This window comes from Colossoma macropomum, unplaced genomic scaffold (assembly GCF_904425465.1).
Source record: "Colossoma macropomum unplaced genomic scaffold, Colossoma_macropomum, whole genome shotgun sequence".
NCBI classification, from domain to species: domain Eukaryota; kingdom Metazoa; phylum Chordata; class Actinopteri; order Characiformes; family Serrasalmidae; genus Colossoma; species Colossoma macropomum.
In genome coordinates, this window is record NW_023494805.1 from 29,364,396 (window position 1) to 29,386,377 (window position 21,982).

The following is a 21,982-nucleotide window of genomic DNA, read 5'->3' on the forward strand; positions in this document are numbered from 1 at the left end:
GATCTCATTATTGGAAAAGAAAATGAGGTATTCACAGTGGAATCACAAGACTTCCATTTAGACATTACTGCTAATCAAAGTTAAGACCTGCTATTACATAATACTGATGGAAATATTTTACCAGTATGGTGAGAAATTTTCTGCACTGCCCAGTACATGTAATGTCCTTTACATGTCTTTTCAAAATTAAGACTTCAAAATACAGACAGAAAGAAGTTTATTAATAAAGACAAGATACAGGAATGTTTTTTACTCTTTTGCAGGAACACTTTCTTTAAAAAAATCTCTTAAAAGGTAAACATGTTCATTTAAGTGCAAAATCTTTGCTAGTGATATTAAATATTTTTTTTTAAAGTTAAGCAAAAATCCCTTGTATTTTCTTTCTACAGCAGACATGAAAATATAAACAGTAGCTCAGCGTGATGTTTCATACTCCCTAATAACTTAGTAATGTTGACAGTGATCATCCATTCAGAGAACAGTTACACAAAGTTTTGTCAGCAGGCTTGTGTCGGTGCACTTTCTGACCACCAGGGGGAGGCAGATCCCTGTAGCTGCAGGCTATGCACTTGAAATGTATGACCTCAAGTTTGAGAAAAAATAATCTTTAAAATCTGTTTTCAGTGTCAGAATCCGTAGCCTTTTTTAGGATTTAGGACTGTGAGGGTGTGGGAAAGAAAGAAAGATCAAAACATAAGATAAAGACAATGAAAAGGCTTTACAAGACAGCAACGAATAACCTTGGTGGCAAATATGCATGTCAGTAAAAAGCTGTGTATGTTGGTCCAGCAGAAACGCTCCCTCCCTGCTCAGTGTGTGTTCTGTGGGGGGAGGCTGTGGGTGGCACACACTCTGCTCATATGGCAGGAGTGGCAAAGGAGGTGGGAGTCCAGAGGGAAGCACTGAGAGCCAGGCTTATCAGACAGCTGCTTCCCGCACTCCTACACAAGAAAAAAAACAGGGAAAATGACCATCACCATCACAGTAGATATTATGTAGGGAGGCACCAAAATATCAGCCCAAAATGGTTCAAAGTGGCACTTCTGGGTTTTGGAAAAAGAAAAAGAAATGGCTGAAGAAAGCAAAATATTAAATAGGTCTACAATGAAGTTTCAAAATCTAAAACCTAACAAATAATTAGAATGGTAATCCATTGAGAAATGAGAAATAGTGACAAACACTTTTCTTAGTGTTCCTGCGCTGGTCAGCACAGACGCCTTCCAACTGCTTTAGCTGCAGCAGATGAACAGTGAAAATGTAAACATGGTCCTCTGCTGCCGTGTTCTCTACGTTTTTTTAACTTACATTACATACAAGGCAACCACATTAATAATACTCAGTAAAATACTCGTTTTTAATGTTATTGCTGCAAATATGTGCGTTTGTCAGATCCTGCTGAGGTTTATGGTATTTTTTTCTGTCTAAATGATGAACACTAAGGCGACTTGCGTGCTGAAAGCGCCCCTGCTGAAGAAACCTTGTAGTGCTATACAGGACTGTATATTCATAAGCCACATCCACATACTTTACATATTAAAAACAAGGTGTTTCTGTCAATACAGCGTAGATGTATTTTGGAAACCATTACATGTTATATTTTCAGAATTTTGCAAATTTTAATATTATTTAACAAGTTGTTTAAGGCATCATTATAGTTACTACATTAATTCAGAAGCATATGTAAAACGGCAGAATATATATGTATATGTGTGTGTGTATATATATATATATATATATATATATATATATATATATATATATATATATATATATATATATGAACCTTTTCTGTTTTGGTCAATAACAATCATTTTGGTGCTTCATTATTATTATTATTATTATGATTATTATGATGCAGTATCCTCATTCCAATGTCTCCACAGTCACTAGAACACAGTTATTAACTGTGGTCATTTTAAGCAAAAGAACATTAGGGGGAGCATCACGAATACCATCATTATGTGACAGTCATAAACATGTGCTGAAGGTGAGCTTATATATATATATATATATATATATATATAAACAACTCTGGCATAGCGTTTTTGAATCAGTCAGTTTGTGGCTGTATAAATGATCCATAAATAGAATAACAAGCAATGTTGCAAACGTTACCTGCTCTATTCCTTGAAAGTTTAGTTCAAAGCTAGTTTCATTTAATAGTTAGTTAACAGTTAGTTAATAGTTTAAAAGTTAGTTTAAATTAATGTAACCTAATAATAGAGCTTACGAACTGCCTGAAGATGTGTTAGACCAATCAGAAGCAACCAAACATTCACATGCTGTATACATGTTAAACAACAACAACTAACTGGCAGTCTGGCACCAAAAATAGGCCTGGAACTCAATTTATAAAATGTATTCGCAATTTAAAAGCACAGTAACAATATTGTTCCGAAAATTATAATAGATATTTTCTCTAAATTGTTAGGTATACAGGTATCGGTACCAGACCGATATCAGCACAAAATGCTGGGTCGAATATCAGATGGAAAAAAAAATCTGATCCTGTAACAAATACATCTTGAAACAGCCAAATTCACATCATGTAATGTGATGTGGTTAGTGGTGTATTTTTTGTGTATTTATTCTTGTGGAGTAGTAGAGTGTTTAAGTAGTTTCAGCATTATGGCCCACTTTCACATGATTATCTTAAGTGAAGTGCTTCAATAACAAAACTCATTTTAAAGCTTAGTAGTTTTTAAAGAAAAAAACAGGCCTGTACTCAAGGTTTAAATACGGCTATCAGAAATGAAAAAGTGCTCTCTACTTAGAACTGAACTCTGCAGTGGATCTCCAGAAGCATACACAACATTAGGACAAATAATAAAATAAATAAATAAATAAACAAACAATAAAATTTACTTTCCAAATGAATCAGTGATTAATAGTTTATATTCTCATCCATGTCTGTTTCACAGTAGGATACAGAGCCTGATGGATATACACACTTAGATAATTTTCTTTTTGCCACAGTGTTTTCTCTTATGACAAGGTCTTTTTTTAAATATCTTTATTCAGTGTGTTAAAATTTGATGTCTATTACTCCTGTGGGGCTTTTTTTAAAAGATGATTACTAATTTTATTGTTTAGTGTTTTAGTTGTATAATTGTATAATTACTCCACTACTAATATAATCAGGAAGGGATCAGTAATGAAAACCTACTAGACTGCTTACCTCACAGTGATAGCACTCAAAGTGATAGTCTTTGTTCATGGACACCACCCTGAGAATCTCCTCACTGCCCTGAAACACATGTAACAACAACGTCAAAACAAGTGGAGCATAACCCCAGTGCTGAGGACCACTGCCCTGCACCATTTCATGTCATGTTTGGTACCTAGCTGAGGAGTCAAAGCTAGTTTAGGGAAACCCATGAACTGTGTAGAGAGGTGGTTTCCAAAGACATAACATGGGAACCACTGCTGCATAAAAGCACTTCTTAATCCCAGTCCTACTAACTCCATGCATTTTTTTGGTTCCCTGTGCACACAAATCTGATGCGGATGAAGGCATTTATAATTGGTAATTAACTTTATTAAATCCAAAGTATGTTAAATGATGAAAAAAACAATATGCACAGAACCGGGATTGGGAACCACTGCTGTAATAGAGACCTATTCCACAGCATGAACTCTGGTTAAAGGAAAAGCAAGAAACCAGTCTCTGTCTAAAACCTAACCACAGGCTCTGTTGCTAAAGCAGCCTGTTTTGAGCGGTTACTCACCTCAGCAGGTAAAATGGGTTGTAAACAGGCAGCACATTTAGGAGCAAATGTCCTGAAAAAAAATAAACATCAACGAAGATAAACATCAAAAACTAAAACACACATCACAAATAGAAAGAACGTAAATCGAAAGACAAAGCGTCTTTTTCAAAATTCCATTTTATGGTGGGGCCAAACAATGTGGGGAAAATCTCTCTGTGATTTTCTTACTTATGTTGCAATTAAAATTTAAATTCACTTATTTGTTTCAAAATAAAGCTCCAGGTCTTTTTCCTCCTCAAGAAGTCTTGCACATCCATTTTTTCAGGTTTGTGGCTCAAACACTGAATGTAGTCTGCCAGGCTGCTTGTTAACGAACAAAAATTCTCCACTTAAAATTTGTCAAAGGGCCAATATTCTATATTTTTGTGTATTTTTTATTTAATCCTTAAGTCCATTCATAATGTTTGTGTAATTTTGTAAGTTTGTGTAAAAACAGGCTGTTTCTGTTGCTGCACTTTCAAAAAATGTAAATGTAAATCAGCTCTGTTCTGATTGGCTGTCCTGTACTGTGCCTCATTCAAAAAGCAGTTTGGGCTAAAATACTTCATTGTGAACGGGTGGAACTAAATGGTGTTTAGAAAACACCATTAGAAAACAACAAATTCAAAACTGGCTGTTTTTGCAGCATAGTTTGGATTGTATTGTTGGACTGCATGGACTGAAGAGTAAATGGTACATTTTGAATCTTTGACTATGTTTACATACCGCAGCCAACTCTTATTTAAAAAAAGAAAAGAAAAGGACAATTTCCCCAGATTTTCCCTGATATGGACTCTTTAAAACAACCCTGAATAATATAGACTATAATTAATATTGTGGCTTTTTAGATTTGAAAGGCAGCGTCTAGATGGGCCACCGCTTTTTTTTTACTCATACCTTGATTAGCGTCATCACACTGCTGTGTCATTATCACACTGTTGTATCTTACTCAAGAGATGTGAACATGCTATTTTTTTGTAGGGTTGTCATTAGCCTATTAAATGTTTTATGACCAAGAGCCATAAGGAAACTAATTAGTCATGTCCTTCCTGCACTGACCTGTTGTAGTCCGAGACGCAGTAGACATTATTGAGGTAGTCCACTGTGAAAGGCACACCATCCAGAGTCTTTGAGCAGACAGTACAGCGGAAACAGCCAGGATGATATGAGTTCCCCAAGGCCTGCAGAATCTGACACAGGCAAACAATTGTTTTATTTTCAAGGCTAACACATGCGTAATGTAGTATATAACTTTTTCCTTCTATACTTTGTAATTATTTTTCAAAAGTTTTGCTTATCTTCCGGGATAAAGCTCTGTGAGATTTTGTTACCAAAATGAAAAGTGTAATATAAATAAAGGTTATTATTAAGGACTATTATTATCATCAATGTGTGGACTTACACTTACGTACGAGCTAAAGCTAATTATCATTTATAGTCACCTATTCTTAAACACAATGCCTGACCCTAAGCCTATACTACTGTAAAAAGGTTTGGAATCACTTGCTATATTAATAATTTTTGTTTTTTGTTTTATATGAAATGTTTCCAAAACATTACGGAAGAATTTTCTTTTTTTTTTCTATGAAACATGTTGTTGGGAGCTGGCTTTACACATACAAGAAACATCAATGCTATATTATGATTCTTACCACGGTTATTAGAGAAATAAAAATGTTGTTTATTATACTTCACCTGTCACTCTTCTCAAAAGCTTTGTCAATTAAAATATTACAAACGATATACCAAAAGGTATTTACTGAGGCTTTATTTAATATTTTCAATACTATGTCAGTAAGAAGTTATCGAAAGATAAGAAATAATATACTGCAGTTTTCTATTTACATTAATTTTTTGTCAAGTTACTTGCCTTGAGATTATATTTCCACTTGATAAATTTTGTACAACTTAATTTTGAATATTCTACAGCTTTTGCAGTCATCTGAGAATCTTTTACAACTCTATCAATCAACACATTTCTTCATTTCTTACATTTTTTTTACAGCCTCCTAATGTACTACTAATTATTTGAAACTACATAGGAGTCTCATATCAAAATCATGTTAAACTTTCAACCAGTCACTTAAGTGTGAATAGTTTGTTAATGGCACATTACAGCAGTATGTATACCTGCTCCAGGATCAGATGACCACAAACACTGCACTTCTCAGCAGCTGCCTGGAAGCCAGAAAACTGAGGGAGGAAACAAAGAAAAAAATAAGTAAGAGAAAGAACGAGAAGGAGGCAAGAGTGAGTCAAAATCATTCCACAATTACTTTTTCCACTTTGGCACATTAATTTATGGCCCAGTTCAATGCAAATCAGTGAGATTTTCAACTCGGATCTCCCTTACCATGTAGTCCTCCTTGCAGTACACTGATCCACTGACATTGTAGAAGTCTTTGTTTCTAAGTGTGCGACCTGAGAGAGAGAGAGAGAGAGAGAGAGAGAGAGAGAGAGAGAGAGAGAGAGAGAGAGAGAGAGAGAGCGCGCAATAGCAATCATCATCACAGACAGGAAGGCCTGTTCAAGACCAGCGATAAGATTAAATGTTCTGTTTCTACTCAACAATGGTACTTTTTCCCCCATGTAGCTTATGAAAGCAAAGGGACAGCACTAAAAGAAGAAAACAAAATAATGACTCAGATTTTTTAAATGACGTAATGTTCCACATTGAAGATGTGTCTTCCTTGTTCCACTTCAATACAGACAGTCCAATAAAATGACACAGCTCTGACTGAATTAATATTAAAGCCCTTCATGACTACTGCAGCCAACACCTGATTCATAACCTGAAACTATGAGTATAATTTTCCCCACTTGGACTGGAGCACCAATACACTTTTTAAAACTTAGCAAGGTGAGCGTAGTGACTAGGGGTGCACGGCCAGAATCGACAGATTTTTGCTCCAAACAAGCAGTCATCAATCTGCCAGTGTAGTATTTTGATTTTGATGTTTGCTGAAAGTTTATAATGTAAATTATGTGAGGCAGGTAAGTGCACTCACACTGTATTTATGCCAAAGTAACACCACATAACTATGCACGACTCATTGTGCTAATCAGCCAGTAGACTCTTCATTTTATACTTAGCACTTCATTTGATTAATGTTATTTAAATAGGCAGCTGATTTTTTAAAATAAATTATTTAAAGTATTATTTACAAAAAATTCCAGCTTGGCCCATTAAAAAGCTAACAATAACAATACACTGGAAATGCACTAGTGTTTCAGCTCTTCATTTTGGGACTGAAAATGTAAATTTGGCAAATAAAATTTGCCAATTCTGCCAATTTGGGTGTAAAAAATTGGAATCAGCCAGAAGAAAATTCATGACTGGTGATGTGGTCACTTCCATAAAACAGCTTAAGTGAATTTAAGATTTCTCTTTACCGTAAGTGAGCTGCATAAAAGTTCCAGAGAAAATGTTCCAGTGGAAAGTAAAAAAATCCAAAATTGAGTTTTAGACCCAAATTTTAAGTTCAGCACTTGACTCTTTATAGATGGAAATTAAAAATATAAGATTACAGCTTTTAATGTATCCCTTAAGTAGTTTTATGTAGGTAAACTGTATCTTAAACATGAAGTACTTGGTCCAAAGAGAACTGTTTGCAAATTATTTGTGGATAATTTGTGATGACTTCTGGTTGACTCACCGCAGGACACACAGGTGAAACATCGCGTGTGATACAGACTGTCCAGAGCCTGGCAGGCGTTATCCGCACCATATACACCTTTACCGCACTTCACACATGTTCCTGAAACACAACATAAACAACTGTTACTCACTGAACACGCAAAACACACTTTGATGCTTATCAAAGACAACAAAGAACTAATCCAAGCTTGAAATGTATTTTATCATAATTGCACTCATCCACTTATCTAAATTGGAGCAGCATCAGTCAAACAATGCCACGCTCACATAACACATCACTAGTCCAGCCTGGATTCTAATACATTTCTGTGGGAGGTGAGTCATGCATTCTTCAGGCTGAGTAATGACCAGCATGTTTGTTTAACGTTTAAACACAGCTCAACAAACTAGGCTTGATCCACACTCCAGTGCCCTTCCGTTTGGTAAAGTACTAACAAACAGTGCAATCTCATCTAAAACGTAATCACAACAGTCTTAGAATTTGTACAGAGCCTTTAAAGACAAAGGGGATTTTATTTGTCACAACAATGGCAATGTATTGCACGCAGACACACACCCTGCTGATAATGTGAGAGAGTCTTCCCTCAGGACTCAAATACCTGAACTGCAGGAACACACGCCTGTGCATGCTACTGCATGTAACACACACACTCACACAGACATCCTTGCCCAACGTACTGTACTTCTCCCTAGCGCTCTGGTATGACCCGTGGAACACGCACCCTGTAATTTATGGGCATGCATAGTCATTATATGCGGTCTGAGGAGATATTTTTTGCCTGTGTGTAGTCTATTCAGAAATGCCTGTGTGTAGCCTTGGGCGGAGGAGCAGTATATTTGCTCATGGGCATATGAGTGAGGTATGGAGGCTGGTTTAGAGGTCTGGGTGGAGGGATACAGCCATAATGTCTGTTTGCTCTTTGCCGTTCTGCTCTAAACTGTGATCTTTGTTGGGACTGACTCAGTTCTGCGGTTTAGACTTGCCTTGACACCAGCAGTAATTTTTTCGGCTCCCAGTCACTGTGGAGGCCTATGCAAGTCGCTGCAAGCCTGACTGGGATTTTCATAGACTCAAGTGCTTCACGCACTCACACCTTAAACCTCCACTAGTCATAACTAGACTTGGATGTGTCGGAAGTGGGTGGGTGGGGAGGGGGAACGTTTATTTGACTTTTCTCACCAAAGAACTCCTGTCGATCCAGGGCTGACTGTGGTGGCTCCCTCACTGTTGGGTGCTCCTCTTGCTGGGACTTCCCTGCTGGTGCGGCAGGGGCTGAAGGAGGCGTAGAAGTGGACAAGGGCTGCTCTTTTAGGGTCAGTCCTCCAAGCAGTTCCTCTCCCTCCAGTGCCATGTCCCTCAGCAACAGCCTGGTCAGCTCCTGCTGGTACTGAGTGCCCGGCAGGTCTGAGTGTCGCATCCGCTCGCCCACTCTTTCTCCTCTTTGCTCTGTGCTGCTCCACCACTCTGGCTCTGCTCTGCGGCCGGTCGCTGTTGGGACGCTGACCGCTGGTGGGTATGAGTGACGTCCATCTTGAAAGCCTCTCTCAAGGTAGTCCCTCCACACCTCCATTGGGGGAGCTCCTGCTTTCCCTAGCCCAGAGGCTGGATACACCTGTCCGGAGGTGGTGCCACCTAGTTGTGTGGAGGAAAACTGCAACTGCTGTGCAGCAGGGCCAGGTGTAGTATGGCGGGTGTCGTAGCCTAAGCTGATCCCACTGGTGCGGTTACTACTACACGGGCTACCCATCGGACTCCCGCTGCCACCTCCTCCGCCTCCACTGGCCGTGCTGCTAGCAAAGCTTGAGCGCGGACTGGCTAACACAGACTCCTGCAGGCTGAAGGATGAGCAGGGGCTCAGCGCAGGGCCCGGTGGGAAGAGGTAACCACCACCTGGGCTGTCATGGGCCCTCTGCGGAGGGTGGGAGAGTGAAGCTGGCCTGCCACTGTCCCAGGGCTCTCCTCCAGAGCTCCAGCGCTTGTAGAACAGTGCCTCCTGCAGAGAGAGACGCTTATGGCGCTCTGGCTCAGGGAGAAAGCTTGGTTCTGCAGAACCAGAGCGGGCCGCTTGGCCATGGGTGGGGTACGGTGGAGGTATGGAGGATAGCGGAGGCTGGGAGAGGAGCTGCTGTCTCCGAACAAGCTGCTGAAGCTCCAGTGAATACCGGCGCTGGTTCAGGGCCGCCCGAGAATTTGGGCTGTACGCACCTTGCGAGTCACCATGCTCGCCCTGGGACAACTCTCCACGCCTAACCTGGTCACAGGTACCGCGGCCTTCCACAGACTCAGGTAGGTAACATGAGGCCCGTTGTTGGGGTGACCGGCGCCGTACAGGGCCCAATTCCTCAGGCACTGAAGTTGAGGTGGCAGCAGCGACGACACAAGGTGACACTCTCTGAGAGTTGACCACCTTGCTGGGTCTTCCACTCAGGGTCGATCCACATGCCTCCGCAGAGCTGAACTGAGCCAGACTCGGAGGCGCTGGGCTATTCGTCGGATTCAAGTGTGCCACTACCGGTGCTGCAATACCGGCACTGCTGCTGTTACTGTTGTTATTCGTGTTGGCCAGTTCATTTTTCTTCTTACTAAACTTGACACTGCCAGAGTCGGGAAGCTTAAACTTCTGCTTCAGCTTGGTGCCGATGCGCTCCATCACTGAATATCTACCCCCTATCAGACACCCCTACAAATACTAAAGTAATGAAATGACACCTGAAAGACTACAGCTTAAATACAGTATCATAAATACAGTGTCAAATACAAATTCAAGTAGGTCTACAGCAGGTGAAATGACAAAGACAGTAAGAAACGTGATTAGACAAATAAAAAAAACAAGTCTAAAAAAATAACAGACCTGTCTGACGTCTTCAGCTAAAAATAAATATCACATAAAAACAGAGATAAATAAAAAAAAACACGTTATGACATTTTCTGCAGGCTACATTTCGCACTAGTCATGCTTGAACAGGCGCTGGATGGAGCCTGAACGTTTCCACGCAGGGAATCTCAGGAGCACGCATGTGTGAGGAGAAACATGTACATCCATCTGTTAGGAGACCAAGGAAGCCTCCAGCGGCTACTTGTACACTCTGACAAATAAAAAGGGTCAGTTAGCTACAGAAGACCGCGTCCCGAGGCTGTAAATCTCATCAGTCCTTAAAAGAAAAGCAAGAAAAACAATAAAGCAGAAGCGGCTTAAACTGAACGGCCCGTTCAAACGCGGTGAACGTAGCGGTCACATTAGAGAAGACCGCTGTTGGTCCTTCAGCCTTTACACCGGAGGCAGCTGAAAACAGTCCACTTAGTCCTTTGTTTCAGTGGGTTTTCGCCGAGAACTGTTGCTGGTACATACAATATCTTCAAAATCAACCTACGCCTTTTTAAGTAGAGTCCAAAGAAGTTAAGCTTCTCACGTCGTTGGTTGGAGGGGCAGGCAGGTTTTCTTCAGCTCAGCTCAGCTCAGCTAGCGGGCTCCAGAAAAGAGGAAGGGAGAGAGAAGAGAGAAAAAATATCCTTTTCTCTGCTTTCCACAAAAGAGCTTCGTCTTCTCCCGTGAGAGATAGTAAAATCCACGCTGTAAAGCAATAAAACAAACCAAAAACAGAAAAGAGAAAAATCCTTGAGAGGGCGAGTGAAGATCTCACGTTCCCTCAAAGCGTCCTCACTATTTCCAGTCCCGTTCAAAGAAAACGAAGAACATCATGCCCCCCCTCCCCAAAAAAGAGTGTAAAAATAGTGGAAACCTTCAAAGAAGGAGAAAAGAAGTTACTAAACGAAACAAAGTGCAGAAAGGTCTCATACTCGCCCGGGCTCTCTCGGAGGAAGAACCGCGTTTAAAAAGGCGTCTTTTGAAGTCCGAAAATTAAACGGCATCGATTAACTTTGAGTTTCTTTCTTTCCTGCAGTTTTCTGCCTCCCCCTTCTTCTTCTTTCTCTCTCTCTCTTTTTTTCCTGACCGGAACGTCTTTCTTCTGGGCAGCGCGGATGAATCGCATCCCACAATTTCGTCACACATCCAAACTTCTCACAGTGGAGATGTTGCCTTGTTGTGTTTTCGCAGCGCTCTGTGCTCTTCAGCTAACGTTTTCAAAATGGAAAGGAAAGAAACTCGCCCACTTCCTTTCGGATTGCGCGGTTTAAAACGGCTAAACACGTTAAGTAAACGCCCTTGAAAGAGTAGCGAAAAAGTGAAAAATAGAGCTTTGGTTGGCGAGAGACAAAAGCCAACGAAAACGCAGTCACATTACCAAAAGAAGAAGTCCCTGCAAAACGTGGGAACCCTAAGCTCATATCTCGCTATCAGCCCAAACTCTTTGAAAGTTAAAGTCAACGAATAGCGCAAAACATTAAAATGTGAGACATTACAAGCATTCCTACTCTCAGGCTCTTATTGTTTTTTTCCAATCGCACGGACTAGTTGGTCGTGCCTCTCGTCTGTGGAATGTGCGGAGGGATATCGCTAAGGTCCCTGGCACTGCGTGCTGCGGTCGCGTGTGTGCTTTCTCGAGCCTGCAACAATGTGAGTGTGTGTTTTTTCTGAAAATGCCAGACTGCGCTCCATAGAGACCGGGGGCAGAGACTCCGGCGGCACTTAACCTGCTGCTGCCGCCGTGTAGCCGTGCGTTTTAATTCGGTCTCCGAACACATATGAAGGCGGAGTAGCCGTGCGGTTTTAAAGCTGGCGGTTTTTCCTACCCCGAAGCCCCTTTCAGTCTCTTCTCCTGCGGTTAGCAGGAGCGCGTGCGTGTCGGTGTGCCTCTCCCTCCACAGGCGCGCTATCAGCGAGCGGGGACTTGTTGGAGAGCACACACACACACACACAGAGGAGGGATATTTCAGCGCTAAGTCAGCACTGCACGGGTAGATACACAGCAAGAATGTGAGAGGAAGGTTACACGGGCTGCTCAGGAGCCTCTGACCAAGCTTCTGCTCTTCAACAGTGAAAACTGAAAAACACACACAGAAGCAAAGACTTTCCATGGAGCGTTACATTATGAAGAAAAGTCATAAAACCTGCAGCAATACTTCATTATAAGTGCACCTGCTTATATCTACACTCATTGTCCACTTTATCAGGTCCACTTACCATACAGGTGAACTTTGTAGTTCTACAATTACAGACTGTAGTCCATCTGTTTTTCTGCATACATTGTTTACCCTGTTCTTCAGTGGTCAGGACCTCCACAGAGCAGGTACTATTTGGATGGTGGATCATTCTCAGCACTGCAGTAACACTGATGTGGCGGTGTGTTAGTGTGTGTTGCGCTGGTCTGAGTGGATCAGACACAGCAGTGCTGCTGGAGTTTTTCAACACCTCAGTGTCACTGCTGGACTGAGAATAGTCCACCAACCAAAAATATCCAGCCAACAGCGTCCTGTGGGCAGCGTTCTGTGCACAGTGTCCTGTGACCACTGATGAAGGACAAGAGGATGACCAACACAAACTGTGCAGCAACAGATGAGCTACTTTTTGACTTTGCATCTACAAGTTGGACCAATAAGATAGGAGTGTCTAATAGAGCACTGCTGTGTCTGATCCACTCGTACCAGCACAACACACACTAACACACCACCACCACATCAGTGTTACTGCAGTACTGAGAATGATTCACCACCCAAATAATACCTGCTCTGTGGGGGTCCTGACCATTGAAGAACAGGATAAACAAAGTATGCAGAGAAACAGATGGACTACAGTCTGTAACTGAACCACAAAGTGCACCTATATAGTAAGTGGAGCTGATAAAATGGACAATGAATGTATAAATAGATAAATATTAAAACACATACATTTAGTCTACATATGTACATGTATTTCAATATATTTCCATATGTGCCCTTAATGGCATAAATTTAAACTTTCTAAAGGGGTAAATTTAAATAAATTTAGCACATATTTTAAAACTGCATGTATATTTTTAATGTGAGCAAATGTATGTACATATATTTTTAGTCCATAGGGGAACAGAATAACAGCAAAGTTCAAAGCCAAAGCTGGATGCATCATTTAATTCTCAGCTCATCAGATTTCATGCTAAGACGCTTTTTGCATATCAGCAAGCTCAAGGCTCAGTGAAAATGGACTATTGGACTACATAATCCAGTGTATTTAATATCGAGCATAACAAAATACAGAATTAAATATAATAGTAATGTGAGCGAATGGTGTGCACCGTAATTATTGTTTTTATTTTATTTATATTTCTTTTTATATGTATATATTCAAATAATTATTAGTTTGATTGTTGTATTCAGAATTCAATTATAAGAACATCAACAGAAAAAAAAAACATTTAGCTGCAACAAATGAATGCGAGCCGAGACTGTTATACAGTAATGTGGTTGGAGCGCCATCTCGCGATACAACATTAAATTGCGCCAATGTTTTCTACACCTAAAAGCGCGTTGTGGCTGTATTCCGCTGTTTGTCCTATTAGCTTGCCGTAGTTGTTTCAAAATGGCAGCGCCCTTGAAGATGCTCTGCTCTTCAGGTGAGAGAGATGCTATTAAAAAACGTGCTTCTTTCGTGTCTTTGGGTCAGTCAGTGCAGGAATATAATCTGATGAGTTTTATAAGTGAACATGATTCAGCATGAATCAGTCAGTTTGTGGGTGTTAAAGCTCTTACAGTTTCTCCGTGTTTGCGCTCTAACGCTGGAGCTCACACTGTGTAAGTTAGTGTAGCTGTAGCGCAGAATTCTGTTGAGGAAGTTTTTATTATATTATTATTCTTATGATAAAATGTCTGTTTTGCTGAAGCGTTAAGACAGACCGTGCGGCCCTTTTCATCGACGTGTGCCACCTACGCAGGGAAGAAGTGGAGACTGGAGTACGTAACCAATCATTTTACTAGTGTACATTCAATTTTATATACATGTGGATATATATATGTATATATATATAATGTGGAACATGTACATACATTTGCTCATACGTACATTTTTGAATATATATATGTGCCAGTGTATGCAGATACATGACAATATATTGAAATATATACATATAACAATATTATATGTATGTTTATATTGCGTCCCATGTATCCTATGGGTAGTTCTTTCGTGAAAAAATAAATTAAATGTTAGAATTGAATTTGCAGTTCTCTAACAATCTTTGAGAATGAATTTCTGCTGTCAATAAACTGGATTAAAAGCTGAAATGACTAACCATAAAATTTAACTCAGATAAACTGATTTTGTAACGTGGGTTTATGCTGAAAAAATTAACACACACACATACAGACTACATAATTTCTCACTCTTTTCTTTTTCAAATAACTAAACGGCATTCCTTTCCTTTCTGCCTCCCAAACTTAATAGTGTACAGTAGCCTTCAGTATTTTTTTTTACGCAGTGAATAACTGTGTTTACCCTGCATCTACAGGAATGGATTGGCCTGGACTGGATCAGAATACGGTCCATTAACAGATCTACCTGACTGGTCATTTGCAGGTAAGAGAGACAGATTTTGCACCCATTTGCACACCTCAGAATTGGGCTATAGGTTGCAATATATTGTTTATTTACAGTAACAGTGACTACAGTAATGGTGTTACTCTGTCTGTTACTTGAAATATTGTAAAATCAGTGATGCAACATATATACATACATATATATGTGTAGAGAACAGGTGTAAAAAATCATACACATAGCCATGCAATCTCCATAGACAAACATTGTCAGTGTGTCGTACTGAAAAGCTGACTTTAAACAGGGCAGTGTCATAGGATGCCCCACAATGGAAGCAGCTAGGACCAACAACAGCTCAGCCATGAAGCAGTAGACCACACAAACTCACAGAGTGGTGTAAACGAGTAATAAAGCACATAAAAATCTATGTCTTCTGTTGCATCAATCACTACAGAATTACAAGCTGCCTCTGAAAGAAATATCAGCACAAGAAGTACATGAAACTGGCTTTAGTGGCTAAGCAGTGTAACCGTGTTCATCTGGAGAGATGAATCATGCGTCACTACCTGGCACTACCTGACGAGTCTTTGTTTTGCGGATGCCAGGAGCATAGTGTCAACAGTGAAGTTTGGTGGGGGAGGGGTAATAATAGTCTGGGGCTGTTTTGCAGGCATGGGCCCCTTAATTCCAGTGAAGGATAATGTTTTAGACAGTTATATGCCTCCAACTTCGTGACGACAGTTTGGGGAAGACCCGTTCCAGTTATAAAGACATGGTTTGATGAGTTTGGTTTGAAGGAACTCCAGTGGAATGAAACGCCTCAGGAATGATTTACGATGTTGATTGCAAGCCAGGCCCTCTCGTCCAACATCGGTGCCTGATCTCACAAATGTTTTTTGACTGAATGGGCACAAATTCCCACATGCGCACTCGAAAATCGGGTGGAAAGCTGCAGTTGAGGGCAACTCCATATTAATGCCCATTGTTTTAGAATTGGATGTCCAACAAGCTCGTATAGGTGTGATAGGTGTCCAAATTCATTTGACCATATAATGTGTTTTAAACTCAATGAAAAGGGAATGATTAGAGGAAGTTAATGAAGTGAGAGCACAAAGGTGCACCTATTTAGCTCATTTTTGTGATTGTATTTTTTATATAGATGGCAGGCCTGCACCCCCATTAAAAGGACAACTCAGGAGGCAGAAGCAGAGGGAGGAGTTTGCAGTAAGTTTTAGTCTTGTAATTGAGAGATCTTGATTTTTCATGCTTATGCAATTGTTCTTTGCCTTACTCTTTACTGTAGAGTGGCACATGTTCACAGTGTCACAGTTGTGGTGAAGTAAAGACAATTTCCACTCAAAAATATGATTTGTAAGGCATAATAAATTATTTTACAGAAATGTTGATACATACTTTTAAGGGATGTCAGTCAATTTGTGTTCTCGTCCGTTTGTGTAAAGGAGTTTTAGGAACAATAATCCAAAATATTCAAATATTCACATATTACCGAGAGCCTAGAACAGGAGTTCTCAATCCCAGATCTAACAACCCTACACTCTGCACATTTGTGTGCTTTCCCTGCTCTGTACACCTGACCAGCCAAGAGGTGTTTGTTAATTAGTTAAAGAGTTGAATTAGATGTGTGTGTTAAGACAAAAGACAAAAATGTGCCTCCTGTTGTGTTGCCAGGACTGGGATTTGGAACCTCTAGCCTGTAAATAAATTAAAATCCATAAATACGTACTTAGAAATACAGCTGGTATGTTTCAGAGTAGTGATTTGCTTTAGTTTATCTGATGTGTACGATGCATGTAACTGAGCTATATAAGCTAAATGAATTCATTTGTGATGAAGTACAACAATGAATATTAGAGCTCAGTCTACATGCTGTTTGTGTCTGTCCCAACAGAGGAGAGCAGTGTATCTAAACGCAGAGGTGGACCAAGGTATGGAGACATGGAGGGCGAAAAAAGAAGAAAAGGAAAGAACAAAAGAACAGTTAAAATCATCTATGCTTAAACCTAAAGGAAAGCTGTTATTAAAGAACAAAAAATAAAGATGCCTGAATCAAAAGTAAGTTTGTGGTTTGTACTTTAGTACTTACAATAAAAATGTAAAGCCTTGGTTAGCAATATTAGTATTTAGTAGTATTTTTTTACTCCGCTTTATTCTTATTTAGTCATATCAATCAATTTCCATGTCTCTAGACTCTCAGGCTTTAGGTGATTTTAATGGCCAACTATAATATGTCTCTGTACAGTGTAGTCTACAGCCCTGTTTCCAAAAAAGTGGGGACACTGTGTAAAATGTAAATGAAAACAAAATACAATGATGTGCAAGTCATTTAAACCCTATATTTAATTGAAAATAGTACCATACTCTTTTTGAAGAGTAAATGCCCACTTTGATTTTGATTCCAGCAACATGTTTCAAAAAAGTTGGGACAGGGGCATGTTTCATTACCTCTTCTTTTAACAGCACTCTGTACACTGTTAGAAATAAAGGTTCTGTGCGGGTGCGGTTTTCATTCATCAAGGTACAAACAATGTAAATCTTCCCTCAAAGGTACAGCCATGGTTTTAAGGCCAACTGTGCACTTTAAATAGGTTTTTCCAGATGAAAAGTACATATTTGTACCTTTTCATAACTTAATGTTTTACAACGGATCAATAAAATAAAAAGCCTGGAGGCGGGACGGGGTGTGTGGAGTCAATACAACTTAGAAAATATTATTTCAATGGATTATGGTACAGTTATGTTCCCTGATTATAGGTACTGAGATGTACCCTTGAGGGTACCACCCTAGTGACAGTTAACTACCATTATTTCTGAGAGTGTAAGCGTTGGGAACTGAGGAGATGAACTGCTGTAGTTTTGAAAGTAAAATGTTTTTTCCGTTCTTGTTTGATAGAGGATTTCAGCTGCTCAACAGTTCAGGGTCTCCTTTGTCGTATTTTACATTTTAAAATGCGCCAAATGTTTTCAATGGGTGACAGGTTTGGACTGCAGGCAGGCCAGTTTAGCACCCAGACTCTCTTTCTGCTGAGCCATGCTGTTGTGATACGTACAGAATGTGGTTTGGCTTTGTCTTGCTGAAATAAGCAAGGCTTTCCCTGAAAAAGACATTGTCTGGATGGCAGCATATGTTTCTCCAAAACCTGTAAACCTGTATTATTATAGTATATATCGGCAGGTCATTAATGCCATGTGCACTAATGCACCCCCATACCATCACAGATACTGGCTTTTGAACTGTGCACTGGTAACAAGCCAGATGGGCCTTTCCTCTTTAGCCCAGAGGATGTGGTGTCCATGATTTCCAAAATGAATTTAAAATTTTGATGCGTCAGACTACAGGACACCTTTCCACTGTGCCTCAGTCCATCTTAAATGAGCTTGGGCCCAGAGAAGGTGGCAGCCTTTCTGGATCCTGTTCATATATGGTTTCTTCTTTGCATGGAAGAATTTTAACTTGTATTTGCGGACACGGGGACAAACTGTGTTCTCAGACAGTTGTTTTTCGGAAGTGTTCCTGATTTCCACTGTAGAATCATGTCTGTTTTTTATGCAGTGCTGCCTGAGGGCCTGAAGATCATGGCTGTCCCTTGCATACAGAGATTTCTTTGAATTTTCTGACACCTTAAATGGTATTATGTATTGTAGATGATGAAATCCCCAAGTTCTTTGCTATTTTATGTTGAGAAACGTTATTCTTGAATTGTGAACCCTTCCCGATCTTTACTTCTGAAAGACTCAGCCTCAGATGCTCTTTTTATACCCAATCATGCTTCTGACCTGTTGCCAATTAGTCTAAATAGTTGCAAGATGTTCTGCCATTTGTTTTTCTTTTAGCATTATACAACTTTACCAGTCTTTTTTTGCCCCTGTCCCAACCTTTTTTGAAACGTTGCTGGCATCAAATTCAAAACTGGCATATATTTTTCCAAAAACAACAACATTTCTCAGTTTCAGCATTTGATATGTTGTCTTTGCACTTTGCATCTTCAGTTAAATATAGGGTTTAAATCATTTGCACATCATTGTATTCTGTTTTTATTTACATTTTTATTTACTTTGACCTATTTAGAGGAAGATATTTGAGCAATGTGTACCCTAATTTCATTTACATATATTTTAACACACAAGTGAATCACCTTTTAATAAGTCTAGAAAGCCATTTTAGAGTACTTATAATTTGAAATTGACAGAATATCTTTTAGCGTCTAGCATTGCAGTGCAGTAAGATGATTTTCCACTACTGCTCACATTTGGTTAATCAGTTTTCGGGCTTGATTTGGACTAAGAGCCAAAGGTTTGAGTTATGTGTTGAACCTACTCTGTCAATGACACATTTAAGGAATCTGTCATTAATTACAGATCCTTATTGTAAAGCTGCCACGGTACTGCATAAACTCCAGATTGTCTGCTAAGCTGCATATTGACACCATTCTGAACCTTTCTAAATAAGAAGGTCATTTGAATCCTTAGAGGTTGCTGTCTACAAAGTGTGTACAAATACATTCAGCCTACGATACGGAGTTCATAATTTGATACTCTCACATTATTTTGAGCAACATTCCAATAAGAAAAATGATGACTAAGATGATATTGCAAAACTTACTAACCACTCTTGAGCTAGAAGGCAGGAAGAGTGCTGGAGTGAGGTTGATTGGTGAGGCTGATTGTTTATAAACTATGGTGTTTAAACAATGCAGTTGTATTAAATGGATCAATTATTAGAATGTCAGTTCTCCACAATGCAAATTGTTGGATTTTTGTAATGTGATATCACAGTGCCACAATGCATTGTTACACCCTGAGTGTCTAAGGATGAACTATACAGGGGAGCCCAATCCTGGTCCTGGAGATCTACCGCCCTGCGCAGCTTAGTTCTACCTCAAATCAAACACACCTGATCCAGGTAATGAAGGCCTTCAGGAGCATCTGAATATGAGAGCCAAGTGTGCTGGATCTGAACTCTCCTGGGTGGTAGATCACCAGGACCAGGACTGAGTACCCATGAACTATAGCATGGATGTGACCAAAACATGACCACCAGCTTTTCATGGCTTTATCTAGTTTCAGTTAACTGTTTGAACATTAAACACATCTTTAGTTTCGTAGATAATTTGCATTTTTTATTAAGCAATTAGAAGTGTGTGGGGAAATGTTTACCCTGTCAAATGGGACTTTGCTTATATACCAGCTTTAACTCAATTTGCTTTGCAAATTTTGAAGTGTCTTGATGTTAAAAGGCAGCTGCTCCATTCCATTCAACCACTTATTCCAGATGAATCACTCTGTAAGTGTCCTTCATGTGGAACTTGCCATTTGGAGTAGAAAAGAGGAGCGGAGTGGCCAGATTTCAGGCCCGAAACTGGACCTGGGTGAAATTACATACCCAGAACTGTAATAGTCATTTTTATTAGGCCTTTGGCAAGTTGAATGGAAAATATTACAGGTTCAGTACTGTAGCCTTCCACAGTATGAATATGAGGCTGGAATCTTTTGCTGAGGAGCCTGAAGTGAGCGTGTTATCCAGCAGGCAGCAGTGTTTCACCGTCCTACAACTAAGCCCTTCACAGCCGCCATTTTACTCTCCGGCCTGCTCTCTCACTCCCTCTGAGGAGCAAATAAGCCAGTGGTGTGGAGAAAGACCTCCTTCATCTGCTCTGCAGGAGCCAGTCTCTTTCTGCTTTCTAGAGGAACTTTTTTCCACTGTGGTGGAAAATCAACAGAGATAGCATTATTTCATTCACATAAGTTTGACATAGGCTACATTGTTGAAGTATTTTTTTCAATAAATTGTTGAATTAATTTTTTCAATAATTTTTTTATTGACTGATAGACAAGTGATTAGATACACAAAGGAAACATCTTTTAAGAGTCAGTAGGATTACATAAATGAATAACATGAAGAAAGAGTGGCAAAACCCCAATTTGGTTGGATAATACCACTGCCCTCCACGTGACGGTTCAATTTCCCCACCCTGGCAATCACACCATGCTTTACCAACAAGAGTCCTTGGGCAAGACTCCTAACGCTACATTCGCCTACCTTATAATTAAAATGCAAATTGCTCTGGATAAGAGTGTATGTCAGATGCCGTTAATGTATGTTTATAGACATCTGTCACACCCTGCAGCACTGTATATTCACAAAAAAAAAACCAGCATTACATTATCTTTGAGTAGCCTACTTAATATGCCATTTGACAAAGGCTGGAAAAAAAACATGGAATTTGTATCAGAATATAGTTCAGTATATGTGTCATTTGGAAAAGACAAAATATCTTCCAGTTTTCAGTATCCCATTGCAGTAAGATGCTTATTCCACAACGCATCACCGCAGTAGCACTTCCTTTGGTTTACTGGTGTTGGATTCAGTTTGGAATGGGGGAGTCTGGGGTTTGAGTCATACGTCTCTGTCACAGTGCAGTGACCCATTTAAGGAAAAGTTCAGTTCCATTTAGGTGGAGTTAGAACATGTTAGTGAAATTTTGAAAAATGGGGAACATTTGCTATAAACATTACTTTATAACATCTGGACAGGGACAACAGATGAAAATTAGCCTTTTGGGCTAAACTTGGTTCATTTGTAGTTCTGTTGATACTCTTCAGTGCACTGTGTTTCTTTTAGCCGTTCATGACAGTTAAAAACCAGTCACATGGGCTTAAGAGCTTAAAGTGTTCTCCACAGGATTTGCTAGTTTATTCTGTTACACTGAGAGTTATGTGAGTGATCACATTACTTTGGGATGAATTTTGTGCTTATATGTGCTCTCCAAGGAGAGAAGAGTTTTGTGAGTTTGCCATATTGAATCTTGCCTGAAAAAGTAATTAAGACTGCTGTGGTGGTAGGATTTTTATCATCGGCAAATGCATATGCAGAACCACGGCGCAGCCAAGTGCTCTTACTCTAGAACCAGTAAATCTCACAAAAAGTGTAATATAGTAACTTTTATTATTAAATGGAAAAAAACTGTAGTGTCAGAAATACTTTCTGAAGAGAAACCTCTGGATAGAGCATTACGAGTTTATGTCTTCACAGTCTTCATAGTATATGCTATAATAATCTCTATAGAGATCACAGTGAGTACACTTCTCAGACGTGCAGTTTATCATTGTCTATGATTGTCTGGCCTACTTCTCCTTCTCTCTGTCTCACA

The 21,982-nt window shown here is 39.7% G+C and overlaps 2 protein-coding genes across 2 annotated transcripts; one reads left to right on the forward strand and one right to left on the reverse strand.

Annotated features, from left to right (window-relative positions):
• Positions 1 to 200: 200 nt before the first annotated feature.
• On the reverse strand, positions 201 to 11,448 carry ajuba (ajuba LIM protein). The gene is made up of 8 exons (XM_036597387.1): positions 8,588 to 11,448; positions 7,406 to 7,507; positions 6,103 to 6,170; positions 5,880 to 5,942; positions 4,809 to 4,939; positions 3,729 to 3,780; positions 3,179 to 3,247; positions 201 to 941 (listed from the first exon to the last, which is right to left on the reverse strand). Exons 1-8 carry the CDS (start codon positions 10,056 to 10,058, stop codon positions 810 to 812), a joined length of 2,088 nt encoding a protein of 695 aa, XP_036453280.1. The 5' UTR covers positions 10,059 to 11,448; the 3' UTR covers positions 201 to 809.
• A 2,346-nt stretch (positions 11,449 to 13,794) lies between these two features.
• On the forward strand, positions 13,795 to 16,890 carry mrpl52 (mitochondrial ribosomal protein L52). Its single transcript, XM_036596962.1, has 5 exons — positions 13,795 to 13,896; positions 14,164 to 14,233; positions 14,788 to 14,855; positions 15,973 to 16,037; positions 16,723 to 16,890. Exons 1-5 carry the CDS (start codon positions 13,863 to 13,865, stop codon positions 16,867 to 16,869), a joined length of 384 nt encoding a protein of 127 aa, XP_036452855.1. The 5' UTR covers positions 13,795 to 13,862; the 3' UTR covers positions 16,870 to 16,890.
• Positions 16,891 to 21,982: the final 5,092 nt, after the last annotated feature.